General features: G+C 37.6%; 1 protein-coding gene across 2 annotated transcripts in view; it reads left to right on the top strand.

The window, feature by feature from the left end:
- eif4e2 (eukaryotic translation initiation factor 4E family member 2) overlaps window positions 1-23,555 on the top strand; it is an 89,090-nt gene that overhangs the window by 58,295 nt on the left and 7,240 nt on the right. Inside the window, exons 3-7 of one of the 2 annotated variants that reach the window (XM_039765513.1) lie at window positions 626-760; window positions 1,432-1,536; window positions 2,224-2,376; window positions 10,103-10,239; window positions 20,733-20,811. In XM_039765513.1, the coding sequence (XP_039621447.1) occupies window positions 626-760; window positions 1,432-1,536; window positions 2,224-2,376; window positions 10,103-10,239; window positions 20,733-20,781 (579 nt within the window). In that variant the 3' untranslated portion in view covers window positions 20,782-20,811. The remainder of the gene's footprint in view (window positions 1-625; window positions 761-1,431; window positions 1,537-2,223; window positions 2,377-10,102; window positions 10,240-20,732; window positions 20,812-23,555) is intronic. The other variant, XM_039765521.1, reaches the window with a different exon arrangement.

Genomic DNA, 23,555 nt, shown 5'->3' with positions numbered 1-23,555 from the left:
TGTGAATTAAGATGTTAAGGAAGTAATCCAGAGATATGCTGATTGGAGTTTACAGTCTACAATTTTGGCTATAGGCTGCTTGATTGCAATATTTCAGGCAATATCATATTATTCTGTTAATAAGAGATATATGTAATAAAGTGGATATAGTGGTCATGGGGAATTTTAACTTTCCAGACATTGGTTTCCTCTTTGTATTTGTGATAGAGGTTTCCCTATCAGAGTACTTGGAGGAAAGACCACATAACTCCACATTGATAAAAACTAGATGTGAGACCTATACCCAGTCCACTAGAAACACTACTTATTTTGCCATAATGCAACGCAGTAAAGAAATAAGCTGTAAAATATAACGCTGGTTCTACACACTCATAGTGAAATCTAGGCACTCCCGCCCCAAAAACTCATAAATTAAAGATATATATTTGGATACATGCAGAAATACACTTGTAAACTAACTTTAGTGTTCTGCATTTCATCAAGGATGAGGAACACAGAAAAAGATGTTTCTATCAGCTACATGTGAAATTTATTAATGAATTGTAGTTTAATGTTTAGTTTAATTAGTTACATTAATTATAGCTTAAGCTTATTTAAAATGGAATTGTCTCTGTTTTCTCATTAGACAGTTGTACCAGGAGCAGGTGAACACCCACTACAGTATAATTATACATTCTGGTACTCAAGGAGAACCCCTGGCCGGCCCACCAGCTCCCAGAGTTACGAACAGAATATCAAACAAATCGGAACCTTTGCCTCTGTGAGTGACTAAATGTTTTGCTCTTCTTTGTTTCTTTACCAGACTTGTCTTTTCCTGTTTGTGCCATGTTTAGGATGCAATTGTTTCAAGTCATACAGAAAAAAATGAACAGAGAAGTAACTGCTTTAATTTTGTCTGGGGCCTCTTAACAGTACATGAAATATTAAGAAAAGTGCCAATTAAAAGTAAACTTTACAAGCTAAACTAAAATAATTTGTCTATATGGCTGCAAAGTTAAGTTGTTGTGCTCTTGTAAATAGGTTTGTGGTGAGAGACTCTGAATAGTGCTATGTATTGTATAGATTTGAGTTACTTCCTTTTTAATGTGATAAACATCATGATAAACTGGCAACTAAATGTTTAGGGTGATAGTGTGGGTGTACTGTCTCCTTTAGCCTCTAAAAGGTGGGTATAGTTTGAGATTCATTTATGAATCTCCATGTGAACCATGTATTACAACAAAGGGTCTAAACCAGTCAACCCCAGTTTTTTTTTTCCTTTTGTTTTGCCCCAAAGCGCTGTTCTGCAATGCTGATTCTGTTTAGCCGGACAAGTTGTTGAAGTTATGTACTTATTTTGCCATTTAAGGCAAAATACGGTGTGTTAATCCCCTCCCAGACTCTGCACCTTTCTGTAGCTCAGATGGTTTACTGTGTATTCTGCGGCTCCAGGTTGAACAGTTCTGGAGGTTCTACAGTCACATGGTTCGACCTGGGGACTTGACAGGTCACAGCGATTTCCATCTCTTCAAGGAAGGGATAAAGCCAATGTGGGAGGTAGGTGCCCTCATCCGCCTTAGCTGTTAGCTATTTGGAAAGAGTATCCATGCAAAATATGTAAACATATTTTGTAAGTTAGCAAAAATGTCACAGAAGTAAAAAATGCTTTGATGGGAATGTTACATAAACTCTGATTTCAGTGGCCAGAAGCTTATATTTCACTGTACGATCCATAATTTGTCTAATTTTGAACTGGACCTTGTGCACGTAGAGCTGTGCTGTTTCAAGTTTGAAGTTTGTCAGAATATGACCAAGTTCAAGAAGTTTAATTCTTGGGTGGTTGCTAGAGTGAAATTACCTCCCACAGTTTGTGGACTGAAATTTGTAAGTCAATATCTCTTCAAAGAAAGTGAACACCTTTTACTAAAAAATGGAAACAGGTATATCAAGCAAAGTATAAAAAAAATACTGTGTGTTCTAAGTAGCAGTTGAGCAAGAAGTAAATAATGAATATCTCTTTTCTGGTTACTCCTTGAAAATCATCAATTTCAGACTAACTTAGAAATTTAAACAGACCATTCTAACTATAAAAAGATGAGACAGTCATTGGGGTTGTTCTATTCATTTAAAAACACTTTTACTTTGTCAAATATTTTTTTTATTTTTCTGTTTCTTTTGTCAGTATTTGTGAACTGGGAACACTGGAGAATATGTGTAATCTTATCCTGAAATATCTTATTTTAGGATGACGCTAATAAGAATGGTGGGAAATGGATAATCCGCCTAAGGAAGGGTCTAGCCTCACGATGCTGGGAAAACCTGATCCTAGCAATGCTGGGAGAGCAGTTCATGGTAGGAGAGGAGATCTGTGGGGCAGTAGTCTCAGTACGCTTCCAGGTGTGTATTTCTTAGTTTGCAGTCAATATTTAAAATACACTGAAAATTCCATGTCTTAAACCCTTAACTCCAAACTGTCTTGTGGCAGTATAGTCTTTGAAAGAATATCTAAGATTTACTGTAGCATTTGCTTTCATAGCCATATGAGGGAATACATTTTAAATGTAATTTCTTTTTAAGTGCACCCAAAACAATAGTGTGTGATATATAAACCTATTTAAAGCCTTCTACTAAAGCCTAACAACTGTCACAGCAATCTGTACCCAGACAGATATGGGGGTGATTTGCATGGTTAGCATTGTGACAATGTGGGTTCTGCTTCACGCTCCCACTTCACTTTTGGCAGCCATTGAACCCAACACCGTTGGTAATGTCACCAGATTAACCGGACAATGAAGACATCACAATGAAGCAAGGAGAAGGTACAAAGTGCTTCTATTAAGAACAACAAAACTAAATCAGTGTCCAAAGCAGTGCAGTGCTTCTAAAAGTCTATAAATAAATAATCTATTAAAAGCAGGGTGAATCAGTGGAGGTTAAAATACAATAAATATTTCCATTAAAAGCGAGGTTAAAACAATAGCTGGAAGCAGTCCTTTAAAAGCAAGACCTGGTGCCTTCTTCTGCTGATGGCTCTCCTGCTTCTCCCCTCCGAGCTATGCACTAGGGGAGTCGCCCTACCGGCAGCTGACCTTTTCCTACTTCTGCTGGTCTGGTAGCTTCTTGATCCCTGGCTTCATTTGGCTGATCCATACGGAGACTTGGGTTCCCCAGCAACCAGTGTGCTCATGATGGGGCTTCATCCTTCAAAGCCTCCGACTCCCACTGCCTTCCTTGGCCTTATACTGTGAGCTAACCACCTTCCAATCACTCCTGCTCCTCATAAGTGCTCAGCAGGAGCGACCACTACTTCCTGCCCCCAAGTGCCAGCCAAACACTCCACTAAGGGGCTCTTCTCCCAGCTGCCTGTTGATAATACTGTGAGCCTACTCTCACTCGCTCGCTCCCACACCAGCTCTCAGCTTCCAGCGTTCTTCTTTCCCTAACCTCCATTCTCTTTCTCATTTTTTTAATCTCCCCCCTCTGCACTCATGCTTCTACTATTAATACAAACTGGATTCCAAAAAAGTTGGGACACTAAACAAATTGTGAATAAAAACTGAATGCAATGATGTGGAGATGGCAAATGTCAATATTTTATTTGTAATAGAACGTAGATGACAGATCAAACGTTTAATCCGAGTAAATGTATCATTTTAAAGGAAAAATATGTTGATTCAAAATTTCACGGTGTCAACAAATCCCAAAAAAGTTGGGACAAGTAGCAATAAGAGGCTGGAAAAAGTAAATTTGAGCCTAACGAAGAGCTGGAAGACCAATAAACACTAATTAGGTCAGTTGGCAACATGATTGGGTATAAAAAGAGCTTCTCAGAGTGGCAGTGTCTCTCAGAAGCCAAGATGGGTAGAGGATCACCAATTCCCACAATGTTGCGCAGAAAGATAGCAGAGCAATATCAGAAAGGTGTTACCCAGCGAAAAATTGCAGACTTTGCATCTATCATCATCAACTGTGCATAACATCATCCGAAGATTCAGAGAATCTGGAACAATCTTTGTGAGTAAGGGTCAAGGCCATAAAACCATACTGGATGCCGTGATCTCCGGGCCCTTAAACGACACTGCACCGCAAACAGGAATGCTACTGTAAAGGAAATCACAGAATGGGCTCAGGAATACTTCCAGAAACCATTGTCAGTGAACACAATCCACCGTGCCATCCGCCATTGCCAGCTGAAACTGTACAGTGCAAAGAAGAAGCCATTTCTAAGCAAGATCCACAAGCTCAGGCGTTGTCACTGGGCCAGGGATCATTTAAAATGGAGTGTGGCAAAATGGAAGACTGTTCTGTGGTCAGACGAGTCACGATTCGAAGTTCTTTTTGGAAATCTGGGACGCCATGTCATCCGGACCAAAGAGGACAAGGACAACCCAAGTTGTTATCAACGCTCAGTTCAGAAGCCTGCATCTCTGATGGTATGGGGTTGCATGAGTGCGTGTGGCATGGGCAGCTTGCATGTCTGGAAAGGCACCATCAATGCAGAAAAATATATTCAGGTTCTAGAACAACATATGCTCCCATCCAGACGTCATCTCTTTCAGGGAAGACCCTGCATTTTTCAACAAGATAATGCCAAACCACATTTTGCATCAGTCACAACATCATGGCTGCGTAGGAGAAGGATCCGGGTACTGAAATGGCCAGTCTGCAGTCCAGATCTTTCACCTATAGAGAGCATTTGGCGCATCATAAAGAGGAAGGTGCGACAAAGAAGGCCCAAGACGGTTGAACAGTTAGAGGCCTGTATTAGACAAGAATGGGAGAGCATTCCTATTTCTAAACTTGAGAAACTGGTCTCCTCGGTCCCCAGACGTCTGTTGAGTGTTGTAAGAAGAAGGGGAGATGCCACACAGTGGTGAAAATGGCCTTGTCCCAACTTTTTTGGGATTTGTTGACACCATGAAATTCTGAATCAACATATTTTTCCCTTAAAATGAAACATTTTCTCAGTTTAAACTTTTGTTCCATGATTTATGTTCTATTCTGAATAAAATATTAGAAGTTGGCACCTCCACATCATTGCATTCAGTTTTTATTCACGATTTGTATAGTGTCCCAACTTTTTTGGAATCCGGTTTGTATATATAATGGGGACAAGGCACAGGTGTGGCAATTAGCAGCTCCCAGCATCAGTTGCGAATGTGGACAATTTCTCACCTGTGCACATAAGCGAGGAAATGGCCGCAGCATGTCGCGTCTGAGAACCACTCTGGGCACGCTACCATGATCCCTCTATAAGCTGCATGTGCAGCGATTATTTATTTAAAAATGACCTTTGTTCTAAGCCGTGGACCCGCTATACCACAAGCATGCCACTTCAAAATAGGAATACCTTATCTCTTTGAACTTGCCTTCATTTAACCCAGTGTTTTTAGCTCCTTCTCATTGTTCCCCACTGTATTTTTGTTCTTGACTATATAAAGCACATCTGCCAGAGGTCTCAATTCTTTGACAACACATTAAGCTCTAGTTGTCACTGCACCGTGACACTTAAGGCAGGAGAAGTTGAATGGTAGTTCACATTGGGAATGCTCCCCTATTTTCATCTTAAACACTTACAGTTTGTCTGAAATAGTATTCACACTTAGTTTTTGCATTGTTTCTAATGGTGGATACTAACATGGACACCCTCGACTTGACTGATAGCTTAATTATTCTGTTTTAATTAATTGCTTATGTAAGAGCCATTTTCCTAGTTATATAAATTCATAGATATTTTACTAAGATGACAATGCATAATTTATGGGAGGTTCCTAAAACCCCCATAAGTAGAATTGTATTGGTATACTCTTGCCATTTCTAATATCCATCCATCCATTTTCCAACCCGCTGAATCCGAATACAGGGTCACGGGGGTTGCTGGAGCCAATCCCAGCCAACACAGGGCACAAGGCAGGAACCAATCCTGGGCAGGGTGCCAACCCACCGCAGGACACACACACCCGGGTCTCCTAACTGCGAGGCAGCAGCGCTACCACTGCGCCACCGTGCCGCCCCCATTTCTAATAGCTTTGACTAAACATTATTCTTTAGTTAGTGACCAACCTTTGCCATGTGTAAGGTGTAGAGGGCATATGGTTTTAAACTGTGTCTGTGCCTATGGGCCTTTTGAGTGTGTGAAATAACTCGTAAAACAGCACTTATTTAAGTGCATCACCATACGTTTCAAGCGTACAGAAGAAGAAGCTAAGAATCTTTAACTATATAAGAAGTTAAGAATGTTTAAGTATAGAAGAAGAAGTAAAGAACTTTTAAGTACAGAAATAACTAACGTTTCTCAAGAAAAGCTAAGTTTAGAGAAGATACATTTTTCTTTTTTTTTGCCTTTTTTCTTCGTGTGTAACTATTTTTTCTTTATTCTTGTGTGGATTATTTGCTTTTAACTTTCATTAAATATTTTTAGAACAAACTTTTGGATTGAGAGATTTCTTTCGGTGCGCGTTTTACCCATGCTTGATCTTGCCTTATACTTCGGCAGCTACAGCTTATAGTTGGAGAGAAATTATAGCTCCTCAGTAAGAAATACCAGCTCTGGTCCTCATCTTTCCAATATAAAAGAGGCCTTCTTTAAACAAGCTTCAGGTATGGTAGGTAATAAGAGAATTCAGTAGAGCATAAACTCAGCTCATAGGGACAGTTAAACATATTTTAGTATCAAGATATTGCTACAGATTACATATTTTGTAGCATGCTCCTTTTGTGTATTACAGAAAATAAGGAAACCTGACAAACAGATTTAATCCCTGTGTGTGTATATGTAGAAAGGCAATCTAACTGAATGTGAACTGACCTTTTCACCAAATAGGCTATTGGTTCCAAGTTGACCCCTCCACATTAAATCATACCAAAATATTCCCACCTATGAGCAACTAGCAGTTTTATAGTAGAGGTGTGTTTCTGATTAACAAAAATTGCCAACAGCAAACAAAACAATGTTTTACATTTACAATGTGCATCATACAGACCAATTTCACTTCAGAATAACGACGTTAAAATACTCTCTAAAATCTTAGCCAGAAGGATGGAGAAAGTGCTCCCCTCGGTAATATCACAAGACCAAACTGGATTTATTAGGGGCCGGCACTTATCTTCAAATCTTCGACGCCTGTTTAATGTAATATACTCACCAACTAAATCAAACACCCCAGAAATATTATTATCATTGGATGCAGAAAAAGCATTCGACATGATTGAATGGAAATACCTTTTTACTACATTGGAGAAGTTTGGGTTTGGCCCAAACTTTTGTGCATGGATTAAATTACTGTATACTAACCCAGAAGCTTCAGTTTGCATCAATAACATTTGCTCAGACTACTTTAAACTAGAACGTGGCACTAGACAAGGATGCCCCTTGTCACCGCTGCTGTTTGCATTGCCATTGAACCACTGGCAATACATTGTCGAAATACAGATCAGATAAAGGGGATTAGCAGAGAAGGACTGGAACAGAAAATCTCATTATATGCAGATGACATGGTACTGTATATATCAGACCCAGAAAATTCTGTGCCTGCAGTCTTAGCAGCACTCACAGAATTTCAAAAGATCTCTGGTCTCAGAATTATAAATAAAATATTAGATTAGACACCCTACCTTTTATCATTGCAGAACAGTTTAAATAACTCGGGGTAAACATCACAAGTAAACATAAAGCTCTTTATCAACAAAATTTCTCCGTCTGCATGGAAAAAATTAAACAAGACTTGCATAGATGGTCAACCCTTCATCTCACACTAGCTGGAAGAATTAACACTGTTAAGATGAATATTCTTCCTAAACTCCTTTTTTTATTTCAAAACATCCCAATATACATTAATAAATCATTCTTTAGGCAATTAGATTCAACAATAACCTCATTTATTTGGAATTCAAAACATCCACGCATCAAAAGAGCGACCCTACAAAGACAAAAGGCAGAAGGTGGCATGGCTCTACCTAACTTCCAGTTTTATTACTGGGCAGCAAATATACAGGCGATAAGAACCTGGACACAAATAGAAGAACATACACAGGCTTGGACCACAATAGAAGTAAAATCCTGCAGTACTTCTTTGTATTCCCTGCTCTGCGCTCCAATAAACACACGCTATCGGCAATATACAAATAACCCAATTGTGCTCCACTCACTTAGAATCTGGAACCAATGTAGAAAGCATTTTAAGAAGGAGAAGCTTCTATCTGTGGCACCTCTGCAAGAGAACCACCTCTTTCAACCTTCACAAACATATGCAGTTTTAATATCTGGAAAAATTTGGAATTAACTTGCTTAGAGATCTTTATATAGACAACGTCTTTGCTTCCTATGAACAATTACATTCCAAATTTAACATTCCAGCTACACATTTCTTTCACTATCTTCAAATCAGGAACTTTGTTAAACAGAACCTTCCAGATTTTCCTCATCTTGCACCCTCATCCATGCTGGAAAAATATTGCTCAATCTCAAGGACTTAGACTCCATCTCTACAATATATAAAATCATTTTACAATCCCTCCCTTTCAAAGATCCAAGAGGACACTGGGAAAAAGATCTCTCAATTAATATATCAGAAGAGGAGTGGAAAGTAGCAATGCAGAGAATTCACTCGAGCTCCATATGCGCAAAGCATACAATTATACAACTCAAAATTATTTATCGAGCACATCTGTCTCGACTAAAACTCTCCAAAATGTTTCCAGGGCATGATCCAACCTGTGAACGCTGCAAACTAGTTCCAGCCTCACTAGGTCACATGTTCTGGGCCTGCACCAAATTAACATTATTCTGGACAAAAATTTTTAATTACCTCTCAGACAGCCTTGGACTCACAATCCCTCCTAACCCATTAACAGCTGTGTTTGGGGTTCTTCCAGAGGGGCTTAAAGTGGAGAAAGACAAACAAATTGTGATTGCATTCACTACACTTTTGGCATGCAGACTTATTCTGATAAACTGGAAGAACCCAAACTCTCCTCTTTAAGTCAGTGGGAAACTGATGTGTTATATTATTTGAAATTGGAAAAAATCAAATACTCAGTTAGAGGATCTGTACAGACGTTTTTCAAAACATGGCAGGATCTAATCAGTAATATTTTAAAATAAGTTCATGAAGCATAGAGAATTTATTAATTTAGGTATGTTTAAAAGCTGTAAATTTTTATGCCGTTTGGCTTGCTCTCTCTCTCAAGGGTGGGGATCGATCTGTTCTTAACTCTATTTTTCTTTTTGTAAAAACTTGATTGCTTTGTATGGAGTGCAATAAAATTAATAAAAATTAAAAAAAAAAAAAAAATTGCCAACAGCAAATAGTATTTAAACAAAGAAATAACTAGAAAATTGATCATAATAGAAAGTGCCACAAAATTAATAAGAATGTTTTAGCTTAACTCATTAATGTCAGAGGGTGTGGTTAACAACAGTTGCGAGAGCTAAACTGAGACCAAGGCAAAACCAAAAACAAAAAATGCAAATAAGGTATATATGGCAATAACGTACCACAATATGTGCATGCATGCATCTTTGGACCATGTAACCAAGTACAGGGTTGAGCTATCATGGCATCATGAGGTATAAAACTGGAAACAACAATGGATTGGATGCCAGTTCATCACAGGGCATGTATATACCTGTGATCTATCATATTAATCCAATTTAGTATTGTCAGTTAACTTTGCTTGCACATCGGTAGACGGGGGAAACACTTGTGCACACACAGGGAAATTCAGCAGACTCCACACAGACAGTGTCTGGACCTTTGCAGAAGACTGTACAGCTATGAGAGAGCTGTGCTAACTAAAGTGTTTTCCTACCATGATGGTATGTGCTGTTGAAATGAAAATTGAAAGTTCATTTCTTCTTAAAGTGTTGGTTCACATTCCATGCAAAAAAAAAAAATTATTTTAATCTATTTGATTTTCCTTTGACTCAACAGTCAGTTTTATTCACTTCCAATGCTGTTTGTCATCTGAATATGATCACCATGATCTCAAAACTTCTTGAATGTCTTAAAAACATAAAAGACCCTTCAGGCATTTTCTTTGTCTCTTTGCTATTAGTTATTGTTTTTTATCTGCTGCCCCAGTGTACTTCTGTTGTAACAAATTATTATGTGTCTCTTTGCAGGAGGACATAATCTCTATCTGGAACAAAACTGCCAGTGACCAAGCCACAACAGCTCGCATAAGGGACACTCTGCGGCGAGTTCTTAACTTACCACCCAACACCATTATGGAATACAAGACTCACACTGACAGCATTAAGTAAGTGTATTGTATTGGGTATAGTTCATTAAGAAAATGTCTTAGTAATCAGATTGATACACTTCTTTATTCACCTATATTCGCTGTTGCTTAACAGTGTCTTCTTCCAACCAAAAGAAAGCTATCTTGTCGACAATAAAGAATGTAGTCCCTGGTAACTGAGCTGAGCACAAAGTCTGAGATGTTGCACCTTAAGCTGTTGGGCTAAAACTACAACTGTGTAATAAATCTAGCTATTTTTAAGGCATTTGAAAAATGGTGAATTTGTCCACCAGGAGGTAGTGTTTCCTGATGCATATAATTTTGGGATCACACCTGATCCCTGGAATTACTTTAAGAACCAGTGGCAGTCTCCCGCCATGGACATACAAAATCACAAGTGGAAGGCAGATGCAAATGTTCTCATGTGGAAGAAAGAATAGCTTAAAGATAGAAGGGTAAACTAATAGACTGTATGGGAGCTATGCAAGTAAGATACCTTTACCTCTGATTATTATAACATCATAACTAGTAAGGCAAAAAGCTCAGGAAAAGTACCCATTCCCTGCAAAATAATGGGCCTTTGATTATTCGTGGTGTTTTTGTTTAAATCATGTGCAGTGCCATTTTATAGCACTATAAAATTGCATTAGTGTGACTAACATAACAGAATAAACTTAATAAGGTAAACATGTTACTGAAGTAGTAAAAACTAAGCAGCTTACTTTTACATGCATGTGAATTATTAATCTTGTGTTAAATTTAAAAATCTGAAATATCAGTGCTTTAGACGCCAGTGTATTAACTATAGAATAAAAGTAATATTTTTTTATTAATTTCAAAGTATTGTTACAATATGTACTGTATAATAAGAAAAAGACAGTGCTAAATTTCTTGTACAGTTGAGGGAACACTTCTGTTTCTGTAACGGTGGGAACTTAGTTAAATGTGCTATATATTAGTTTTAGTAAAATCTATGACTTCATGTAATTAAATAAATATTTTTTTGAAAAAATATATTTAGAGCCGTTTTTTGAAAGATGTAAATATTCAATGGATGTGAATGTCTCTAAATGTTTTGTCAGTTGTGTGTATTACTGAGAACTAGAGAAGCATCTGCCAGTAATTCTGTAATAATTATTGTTGGTAAAAATTTGACCTGAGCTGTAAGGCAGCTGTGCTAACCACTGCACCACTGTGCCCTCCTCACTTTCTGGAGCTTGCTTAGTTACAAGGAAAACATACATTTACAAAGACAGACATTATAGAAATGCTGGATCACACACAACTCTTGTAAATCACAGTAAAGAAAACCTTTATAAGTGATTGATTGCATGATGCAATTAGCTTAGCTCATCTGTGATGCTTGCCTTGTGCATTACGCAGCACAGCTTTCTACAGCAGTGGTCCTGAAACTGGGCACCACTAGCTCCTTGAAGGGGCAATTCAAGAAGCTGAGATAAAATAGTTTAACTCTAGATGCACCATGGTCAACGCCAATTGATGTTCTGTTTTTAAAATTTTCATTATTTCACCAATTTTCATAGCATGCTCTTATCCTTCTTTAAATTTTCCTAAATTGGTAAATATATATATATATATATATATATATATATATATATATATATATATATATATATATATATATATATATATATAATAAAAGGCAAAGCCCTCACTCACTCACTGACTCACTGACTCATCACTAATTCTCCAACTTCCGTGTGCGTAGAAGGCTGAAATTTGGCAGGCTTATTCCTTACAGCTTACTTACAAAAGTTGGGCAGGTTTCATTTCGAAATTCTACGCATAAGGGTCATAACTGGAAGCTATTTTTCCCCATATAATGTAATGGAGTCTTGAGTTAGAGATGGCCGTGGGGGGCGGAGTTTCATGTGACATCATCACGCCTCCTACGTAAGTACGTAGAGCACAAGGAAGAACTCCAAACAGCGATGAGCACAAAACGCCATTTCACAATTGAGAAGGCAGAAAAACATTATGAAGCAAATGATGCATACAAGCATATTCATAAGTACAGCTACTGAAACAAAGCAGCGTGAACCGTAAGTTTATATTAAATTAAGTTCATAGAAAGGCTGCCACTAGCGTTTGTAATTTAGTGCCTGCCCATATAAGGCCGTCCATCAGCGGCAATCCAATACAAACACTGCCGGTAAATGTTCACGGGTGAAGGACTGTACTTATGCAGAGGAAGATGAGATGGTCAGGGTGGTGTTTGGCACAAACTCATTGAAACTGCGAGAGAAACTTTTAAGTGCGGGTCTTAGCTGACATTACGAGATGGCACCAGTACAGCTGGGAACCTTGATGCAAGAACACCAAGCGGCTCACGTGAACTGGCGCAATGCGCAGACAAAAAGCAACAGTTCCAAAGAGTGCTGAACAAAAACCGAATTACACAATTGAGAAGGCAGCAAAAAAATATGAAGCGTCTTATACATACAATCATATTCATAAGTGCAGCTACTGCGGAAACAAAGCACACGGTGGAAAAAGTGAATGTCCTGCTAAAGGAAGACAGCGTAAAAAAAAAAAATAAACGTGCATGCAGTTTGTCACGCATAGACAAGCCACACGCTGTGGCGCAATTGTAGAGTCTTAAGCCTCTAGCGCCGACATTAGAGGTTCGATTCGAGGGGTGTACTGACTATATACGCACACTACCTGATTTATTTTACCTTCGCATCTCCTTGGTTTGGGACGTATGAAAAAATATTAGGTTAACAGAATCATGTTACGTTATTTTTAAAATTTTCCCTTTCTTAGCACAAGCACAGCTGAGAAGCTTGATGCATGTACTCCATAGCGCGTTAAAAATAACGCATTTAATCACACTTTCAATTCCAAGCAAACGGGAACTTTTGTCAATGCATGATTTCCTGGTACATCCATTACACTGATGCACACATCACAGCTACAAAAATGTTAAGAGTCGGAATAAAGCGCTCCTACGACTGATCATTTCGACTACCCAAACGAAGCCTTGATAAAAGCATGGTTTTGTGCACACTGAAAAGCAAGCAAAATTAGATGCATTACAGAAAGCGGACTTTGTGGCTCTTACTGGGGATCATTGGACTTCCGTGACCGTTAGTAATTCTAATTACATCTAATTACAAAATGTTCAATGATCACACTGTTTTAGCCTAATGTACAAAATAATTTTGGCTAATGTTACTCAGAGTGTAAAGATTAAGTTGGTCAAATTACCTTTTATGTTTCTGACTTATTTTTTAAGAAGAAAAACTGCACTTTATGTTGAAATTTTGGTTATTATTATTTAAAGACAATACTATTCTGAAAATGTACTTAAAGTACTTAAACTACCACTTTATTTTTAAGTCTGCCCAATTTTAACCAGGGATGATATTTTTGTTTCTGTTTTGAATTCAAATGCAGTTTAAAAGCTTTTTTTTTCAGAAATTAAAACAGCTTCAGTTTACAATATTCATGTACATGTCTATTATTTGATTCTGTAAGCCCACTAAAACCGTTTTAAATTAAAAAAAACATTTGCGATTTGGGGCAAATTTATGTGTTGATTACATACGATTAATCAAGATTAATTCTTACACAGCCTCTAATTAATTGGATTAATTTTTTTAATCGAGTCCCACCTAATATATATATGTAGATATATATATGTAGATTTGTATATATATATGTGTATATATGTAGATATGTATATGTTGTATATACAGTATGTATATATGTGTGTGTGTATATATACAGTATGTGTATATATGTATATGTATATATATGTATGTGTGTATATGTATATATATATATAACTGTATATATGTATGTGTATAGATGTGTGTATGTATATATATATATATATATATATATATATATATATATATATATATATGCCAGCAACACTCATGACAATGACAAAACAATTACATTTTCAATCATGTTACGTTATTATTAAAATGTTTCCTTTTCTTTTTACTTCTCGCTGCCAATCGCAGGTATTTTGCTATATATATATATATATATATATATATATATATATATATATATATATATATATATATAATATAAATAGATAGATAGATATGACAACAACACTCATATCAATGACAAAACAATTACATTAACAATCATCTTACGTTATTTTTAAAATGTTTGCTTTTCTTTTCATAACTTCTTTAACACACTACTTCTCCATGCGGCTGCTGAAACCACCGGGTATTCTACTAGTGTATATATATATATATATATATATATATATATATATATATATATATATATATATATATATATGTCCTTGAAGCATATTTTTCAAAAATCTGTGCACAATAGGGGATTTGCTAGGGACTAGGAGGTAAAAAATGTAAAGCCATTATATAAAAACGGTGATCTGGCTAATCCAAGTAACTTTAGAAAAGTAAGCCTGACGGATTCAGAAAGGGAGCATTGCACGCCCCAGACCGGCTGGGTGAAGCCCTGGGGAAGTGCTTTCAGGAGCAGCAGCGCTACCTGCTCAATGACCTGGTGGGCTTGTTTTCCAAGGGCGTAGCCACTGCCATACTTTTGCCCATAAGGACCAGGCTTGTTTACTGGTCGGCCTCTCAGGGTCCAACCTCCACTTGTTATTTTACTCACCTGCCAGTCTGGGGCACCCCAAGGTGGTAAAGGGGCTGTGGTTTCACTGGGGGCAGGCACTCTCCCCAAGAGAGCATACTGAGTCCCTCTTGTCTCCCCCCAGGGCAGCCCAATTGGTGAGCCCCACCCGCACACTCCCTGGCCTCTCTAGGCGGCCTAGTTCTGCGTGCTGGGAGCGGAGCCCCAGTGTTTCACTAATATTCTGGAAATCTATGAGGAAGCAACAAAAGCATATTTTTTATGGTACCACATGAGAGGTTAGTAATAAAAGTACAATAAAAATTGACAGACAACAGGAACAAAGAGTTATGGTGAGAAGAACCATTTTAGAATTACAGTAGGTAAAGATAAAAGTGGTGTCCCTTAGTGACCAGTGGTAGGGTTGCTGCTGTTTTTTATATACAGTAATCCCTCCACAATCGCGGGGGTTGCGTTCCAGAACCCCCCGCAATAGATGAAAATCCGCGAAGTAGAAACCATATGTTTGTATGGTTATTTTTATATATTTTAAGCCCTTATAAACTCTCCCACACTGTTAACATTATTAGAGCCCTCTAGACATGAAATAACACCCTTTAGTCAAAAGTTTAAGCTGTGCTCCATGACAAGACAGAGATGACAGTTCTTTCTCACAATTAAAAGAATGCAAGTATACCTTCTCTTCAAAGGAATGCGTGTCAGGAGCAGAGAATATCAGAGAGAGAGAGCGCAAGAGAAAAGCAAACAATCAAAAAATCAATACGTGTTTATTTATTTATTTTTTATTTTTTTTTTTTTTCTCCAGCCTCTGGAGTTTTTTTTTTGTTTGTTTTTTCTGTCCACCCTGGCCATCGGAACTTACTTATTCTATGTTAATTAATGTTGACTTATGTTTATTTTTTATTGTGTCTTCTATTTTTCTATTCTTCATTTTGTAAAGCACTTTGAGCTACATTTTTTGTATGAAAATGTGCTATATAAATAAATGTTGTTGTTGTGTTTTTGGGCTTTTAAGTATGCCGAAGCACCGTGATAAAGCGGTATTTTTTAGAGGAGCATCCGTATCCCCTCTGCTCACACCCCCTCCGTCAGGCGCAGAGAATGTCAGAGAGAGTGAGAGAGACAGAGAAAAGCAAACAATCAAGCACCGCGTGGGAAGCATATCGTATGTCATTGAGGAGTTTTAGTTAATACGTAATACATGCTCTGATTGAGTAGTTTCTAAGCCACCCGCCAATAGCGTCCCTTGTATGAAATCAACTGGGCAAACAAACTGAGGAAGCATGTACCATAAATTAAAAGACCCATTGTCCACAGAAATCCGTGAACCAACGAAAAATCCATGATATATATTTACAGTAGATATGCTTACATTTAAAATCCGCGATGGAGTGAACCCGCGAAAGTCGAAGTGCAATATAGCGAGGGATCACTGTACATGAAATGATCTGAATAAGAATTTTAGCAACAAGGTGGTCACATTTTTAGACAACTTTAAATTAAGAAAAAAGTGCAGATAATGAAGAATCAAGTGAATCATTTCAGAGGGACATGTACAACATAATTCTTGGTAATGTAATGTATCACACATAAGAAGTAAAAATGTTGGATCTGAGTTATGATCAAATATCATGCAACAGACTGAAAAAGGTTTGGTGATGGCCACCCCATATACTGAAAAATCATCAGAGCAAAGAAAACATGTTTTACAAGGTGAAGTTTACAATTGAACAGGCTAACAAACTGAGACTGCTCTATAAATATAGTGGGTATGAGGAAGAGTCTGGACAACCGGAAATGGAAGTGATGTGGCAGGAAAAGGAATTCTGGGTAGTGGAAATTATGTCATTAGGGTTGGCAGGAAGTGATGTCAGCGAGGGATGGATCAATGGTGATGTCACTGTTGTCCTTGGCTGGGCTACAGGTGTCAGGTGAGAGCACTAACCCCCGGTCTGGCTAACAGATACCACTATTTGAACCTGTAAACTGTTCCCCATGCACACGTGTGAGATAGAGTATACAAAATAAGGTCTGAAACTTGAAACTACAGCTCATGAGAAGGACCTAAGAGTCATCATGGTCTTGTCATTATCTCCCTCCAGTGACCCCAACTAAAATATGTTATAACAGTATCTAGTTTTTGTGTTACAACAGTATGAAGTTTTTGAAATAATTTTTTATATCGAGAATTTTCATTCCAGAATGTTATAATTACTTCATTTTTAATGATATTGGTTTTCCAAAATAATGGTAGATGCTCTATCCTAACAGAGATAAGACATGTTTTATATATATTTATATTAACAAAATTGCCTCTAATTATTGTTTTATCTTTGTTTTTATCTTGTGTCTTTGTTTAAATTTTTTTATGTAGCACTTTGAGGTTTACTACAAATGTAAAGTGCCTTATAAATAAAATGTATTATTATTATTATTATTATTATTATGTTTTAATAAATAAATCAATAAATGCCAGTGTCTTATTCTAGACCAAAATTCATTTTTACTGCTTAGGTTTGTTTATTAGAAATGACCGTAACTGTAATAAAACACCATTTAACAGTACTAGTGGTTTCATAAAACATCAGGCAAGATACAGATATAAAAGAAACATGTGTTATTATAATTGGTCATTGTTATTTGCTTATTTAATTATTTTCTTCTGTGGCTTCACATAATAATAGTCTTTTTCACTCCCTTGGGTGAACAAAAGAAGTCTTTGCCCCTTGTTCCATTGTTACTCCTTTTCTCTTGGTTATTCTACTTTGTCTTGCCCATTGTTTTGATTTGTAAGCAGAGTGCTGATGGTAGACTGTTTTTTGTGTTGCAATTTCATGCTCCAGTATTAAAAAAGCTAAAAATCTTAAATGCATTCTTTGGGAACTTTATTTTTGACCCCATTTTCAAAGTAAGGTTTTAGAGAGAGAGGAAAATGAATCCTATTTAAGAGATCTTTTTTCATCAATATACTTTGTCTCTTACAGTTTCATGGGGCCTCTATGGCAGTTTTTTCCTAACACAAAGAGCTGAACAAATATGTATCCAAAGAGGTTCAAAACAGTGTTCTTTTGTGTCTGTGATGAGCAAAGCCAAGCCCATTAGTAATGAATATAGTCATGTGCCGGTTTACATTCGACCATTTTAAGGTGATTCATGCTTAAAGCTGAGGGCCATAGGAAAACAAATGGGTAATAATGTTCTAGAAATTACCTAAACCATCTCCAGTAATAAATCTTTAATTTTTAGCACTATTATTTCAGAGGGTCTCATTTGCTTTCAAATGTCGGGGGGGACACCTTTAAGGTTTGTTTTGATCTGTGCCACTCCATGTAGGTTGTGCACTACCTTCCCTTACACCAGTGCTTCTTAACCTGTATGATTTCTGACTCTCATGACATAGTTTTGCCTTAAGTTCATTGACAACTCTCTAGCAGCAACTGCAAACTACCCCCTTGATAAAATGAGAGCAATTGGGCATTACCCTTGGTGAAATGAGGTCACTTAGGAACAGGGAAACACATCGCACAGTGCTGCTGACCACTTAGGTGACCCACCATGATCTAATCGCAACCCATCAACACCCACCCGCAAACCAACATGACTCTGGCTTAGACAACTCACTTGCAAACCAACAACTGCAACCCGTGACTCACCGATTGTGAAATCCAGTGGTTGAGAAACCCTGCCTTATATGGACACTGAGACTCTAAGATCGGTGTGTGCTACTCTGTACTGGTAGTTAAAAGTATCCATACCAGTGACCCACACCAGGCCCACAGCACCTAAATTACATTAACCCATTCACTTTGTCACCGCCATATGGCTAATTTGACATGCGACGAAATGGCCAGTCCCAAATGGTGCTGCACATCGGCACGTGACAGTACTTACAGAATGAAAAATGGATTACTCACTATTCTTTAAATAAATTCAGAGGCTTCTCTTCTGTAATCCATTAGACATTCTCTGGTTTTATGGAAAGTTCAGCCATATTTTTTTCTGTCCATTTACCTTATTGAGCATCATGATAGTAACAGGCTAAGCCAGTGGTTACCAAACTCTGTGGCTGCAGAGTTTTGTTCCAACCAATTTCTGTTTTTAATTGGATTCCCAGCCTAATTAAGTTAGCTGTTATTCCCCAGTTTCTGTGTTTTGGTGTCTAATGCATAAGTTACAAAACTAAGTTTTGTAATTTTAATTAAAATGTACTAAGCAGGTTTGTGGGGATAAAAATATTGTTCAATTGAACAATATTTTCATCCAGATTTTCATTCTGCCTTTCCTGGTTTTCTGGGTATTTAATTCATTATTTAGTAATTAGTGGGCTTGATGCTGAATTAGTTGCAGCCTTTCATCATTTAGAGTTGTTTACCCAGGTGTTAGCTATGCTTGTTTTTAATTGTTATTATTAGGATACAATGAAGGGAGCAAACTACACACTATATATATATATATATAGTCTGGGAACCACTGAGCTAAGCAGTCTAACTGAAACTTTCCTATTCTCAGTTCATTTCCAGTTACTCACACGCCAGTAAAGAGAATTAGTTCTTTCAGCGTGTCCTAGGTTTTTGGATCTGTGTCTTCACAATGGTTCAAGTAACTTTTTTTCTGAAAGAGATTGTGAAACCTCCCCAAACTGGATGTTATCCAAGATTAAAAAACACTATTGTTTTCATCCACAATCTCTATATACTGATTGATACTGCACCTGAATTTCACCTTCACCTTGCATGCATTAAGGTTGATTTTTATTTCTGCATCGAGCCAACATCATAGCTGTATAGCTTATCTCACAGCCTGAGGTGCATCTTCTCAAAAAATGTGACAATGCGTTGCATCAATGGCTAGTTTGTTAATTATACATGTCCTAAACTCATTTCCATTCATGTTCTGCTACTTTGAATTAACATGGAGCAGATCAAGGAAAGTCTTGTCGAAAAAGTTAGAAAATGTGCACATTTATATGATACATTATCACAACACTACAAAGATAATCAGATGGCAGCCAATTCATGGTATGAAATATTAGCTAACATTGGTTTGGATGTTGCCAAATGTTTGAAAAAGTGGAAAAATGTGAGTGACAAATATGTTTGCCAACAAAAGAAAACGTGTAACAAGAGGAGTAGGGATCCTAGAGGGTAAAAACTGCCTGCAATTTATCATTCACTTTCTTGTATGCAACAAAAACCGCCAGTTAGTGTTCAGGCATGTACCTGCAGTGTGGTTTAACACATAATTATGAACTGCTTTCTACATCATAGCCTCAATACAAAAGTTTAAATCAGCCTTTATCTGCAAATGTTGGCTCCACAGGGCTTTTGTTGTTTTGTGTGTGATTAATCTATGTTGATTACCCAGCCATCAAGCACTTTTCTACATTTGCCAATTCTAGGTCTGTCTGTTTTTTTGACCCATCTGTTACAGTTTAAGCTTCTCTTGATTTTTCACATGTACCATCAAAGTCAGATTTTCTCTCTGTCATGCCCACTCTGCTTTGGGAAAATTACAATGGGAAAGCAAACCAGGATCTCAAACTCATGTTAGTCACTTCACCACACCAAAGTCATGATTCTAAGAAAAAAGATGTTTTGTTTTTTTATTTCTAGCCTCTTGGCTAATCAGGTGGCATTGTTACTGACTTCTGTTTTATTTTGTTCTTTTTCTCAAAGTGTAAAAATAGAAAAAAATGTTTTGCTATTGGTAATGCAGTTAATAACTACTAGGACATTTAACCCTTTTGTTTGGACATGTTCCTGAATCATTTTATAACCATTTATCTTTCAGGCTTCTTGTCTTAAATCTGTTTAGGCCATCCTCAAGCCAAACCAACCCCTGTCTTAAAATAATGCTGAAAATTTGAATTCTCTCATTTCTGTTTGTCTTCTGCTTGCCAGGGCTTGGGAGGAGTTTCATGGTCTTGTGAACACTGCTGGTGGCCGTTGACTAAATGCAGTTCCATTTGTCCTGTCCAGGGTAGGAATTTTTTGTTTCTTCCACATCATTTTGTCTGTGTCTGATCTCTTTATCTATATAAATTGCATATATATATAAATATATATATATATATATATATATATATATATATATATATATATATATATATATATATATATATATATATGTATGTATGTATGTATGTATATATATATATATATATATATATATATATATATATATATATATATGTATGTATGTATGTACAGTGCATCCGGAAAGTATTCACAGCACATCACTTTTTCCACATTTTGTTATGTTACAGCCTTATTCCAAAATGGATTAAATTAATTTTGTTCCTCAGAATTCTACACACAACACCCCATAATGAAAATGTGAAAAAGGTTTACTCAAGGTTTTTGCAAATTTATTAAAAATAAAAAAACTGAGAAATCACATGTACATAAGTATTCACAGCCTTTGCTCAACACTTTGTCGATGCACCTTTGGCAGCAATTACAGCCTCAAGTCTTTTTGAATATGATGCCACAAGCTTGGCACACCTATCCTTGGCCAGCTTCGCTCATTCCTCTTTGCAGCACCTCTCAAGCTCCATCAGGTTGGATGGGAAGCGTCAATGCACAGCCATTTTAAGATCTCTCCAGGTATGTTCAATCGGATTCAAGTTTGGGCTCTGGCTGAGCCACTCAAGGACATTCACAGAGTTGTCCTGAAGCCACTCCTTTGATATCTTGGCTGTGTGCTTAGGGTCATTGTCCTGCTGAAAGATGAACCGTCGCCCCAGTCTGAGGTCAAGAGCGCTCTGGAGCAGGTTTTCATCCAGGATGTCTCTGTACATTGCTGCAGTCATCTGTCCCTTTATCCTGACTAGTCTCCCAGTTCCTGCCACTGAAAAATATCCCCACAGCATGATGCTGCCACCACCATGCTTCACTGTAGGGATGGTATTGGCCTGGTGATGAGTGGTGCCTGGTTTCCTCCAAATGTGATGCCTGGCATTCACACCAAAGAGTTCAATCTTTGTCTCATCAGACCAGAGAATTTGTTTCTCATGGTCTGAGAGTCCTTCAGGTGCCTTTTGGCAAACTCCAGGCGGGCTGCCATGTGCATTTTACTAAGGAGTGGCTTCCATCTGGCAACTCTACCATACAGGCCTGATTGGTGGATTGCTGCAGAGATGGTTGTCCTTCTTGAAGTTTCTCATTTCTCCACAGAGGACCTCTGGAGCTCTGACAGAGTGACCATCGGGTTCTTGGTCACCTCCCTGACTAAGGCCTTTCTCCCCTGATCGCTCTGTTTAGATGGCCGGCCAGCTCTAGGAAGAGTCCTGGTGGTTTTGAACTATTTCCACTTACGGATGATGGAGGCCACTGTGCTCATTGGGACCTTCAAAGCAGCAGAATTTTTTCTGTAACCTTCCCCAGATTTGTGCCTCGAGACAATCCTATCTCAGAGGTCTACAGATAATTCCTTTGACTTCATGCTTGGTTTGTGCTCTGACATGAACTGCCAACTGTGGGACCTTATATAGACAGGTGTGTGCCTTTCCAAATCATGTCCAATCAACTGAATTACCACAGGTGGACTCCAATTAAGCTGCAGAAACATCTCAAGGATGATCAGGGGAAACAGGATGCACCTGAGCTCAATTTTGAGCTTCATGGCAAAGGCTGTGAATACTTATGTACATGTGATTTCTCAGTTTTTTATTTTTAATACATTTGCAAAAACCTCAAGTAAACTTTTTTCACGTTGTCATTATGGGGTGTTGTGTGTAGAATTCTGAGGAAAAAAATGAATTTAATCCATTTGGGAATAAGGCTGTAACATAACAAAATGTGGAAAAAGTGATGCTCTGTGAATATTTTCCGGATGCTCTGTATATATAATATCTACATATGCATAAGTTTATTGTTCTCTTTTGAGTGATGGCATTTATCCTTTGGCATCTTTTTCTTAATAAAGTGGTTTAATTGAGAAAATCTCTCTGCCTTCATCCTTTTTTACACAGCTCCTCACTGTAATTTGTTTTCCTCATTTTGGTTTTCAAAATGATTTAGTTAACAGCTAAAGTTTGAAGTGTATTTATTTAAAGATAAGTTCTAAAAGTAATTTTTTATGAGAACATTATAGGAACTTGCAGATATAAAGAGATAGAGAAGCCGATTGTCAGTAAAGTGAGATCACATGAATTCACTCAAGTTTTTGCCATTTTTCTGACTCTTAAACTGTATCTATTGCATATATTGGCAACAGTTTTTTTTTTCTAGAGAAGAATGATGAAAATATATTTTTGAGAAAGCATACTTTTTTTTTAATAGGTTGGACAATGGTATATGATTATTATGTTGGAGAGTCAAGATGTCCCATGCACCTCCCTGGATGGGCTACCTCAAATTGGGACCCAAGTGGATGCCTCAGCACCACACCAGTTCCAAATCCCCAACAGGCCTGACCCCATTGGCTTTCCGTCGGTTTCCACTCTTCCGGGGCTGAGGTTCTTAAGGGCTTTTCCCCATTCCCTTCATAATGCAAGCAGCCGCAGCAGCCAAATCCATGTCTCAGGTGACTCTTCCTATTATGTCAGATTGGGAGAGCATGGGGGTCATGACGTCGCTGGAAATGAGTGTGTGGCACTCCCAAAATCTCTGCAAAAGGACGAAAGTCCAAGTCTTTACAGTCCTGGCGCTTCCTGTTTTGCTTTAGTTGTGATATATGGATGCTATCCAGTGACCTGAGATCGATACTGTGTCTCTTCAGTC

This window comes from Polypterus senegalus, chromosome 1, assembly GCF_016835505.1.
Source record: "Polypterus senegalus isolate Bchr_013 chromosome 1, ASM1683550v1, whole genome shotgun sequence".
In the NCBI taxonomy this organism is placed as follows: Eukaryota; Metazoa; Chordata; class Cladistia; order Polypteriformes; family Polypteridae; genus Polypterus; species Polypterus senegalus.
Note: the sequence above shows the minus strand (reverse complement) of the source record. Positions and strands in the feature narration are given on the sequence as shown.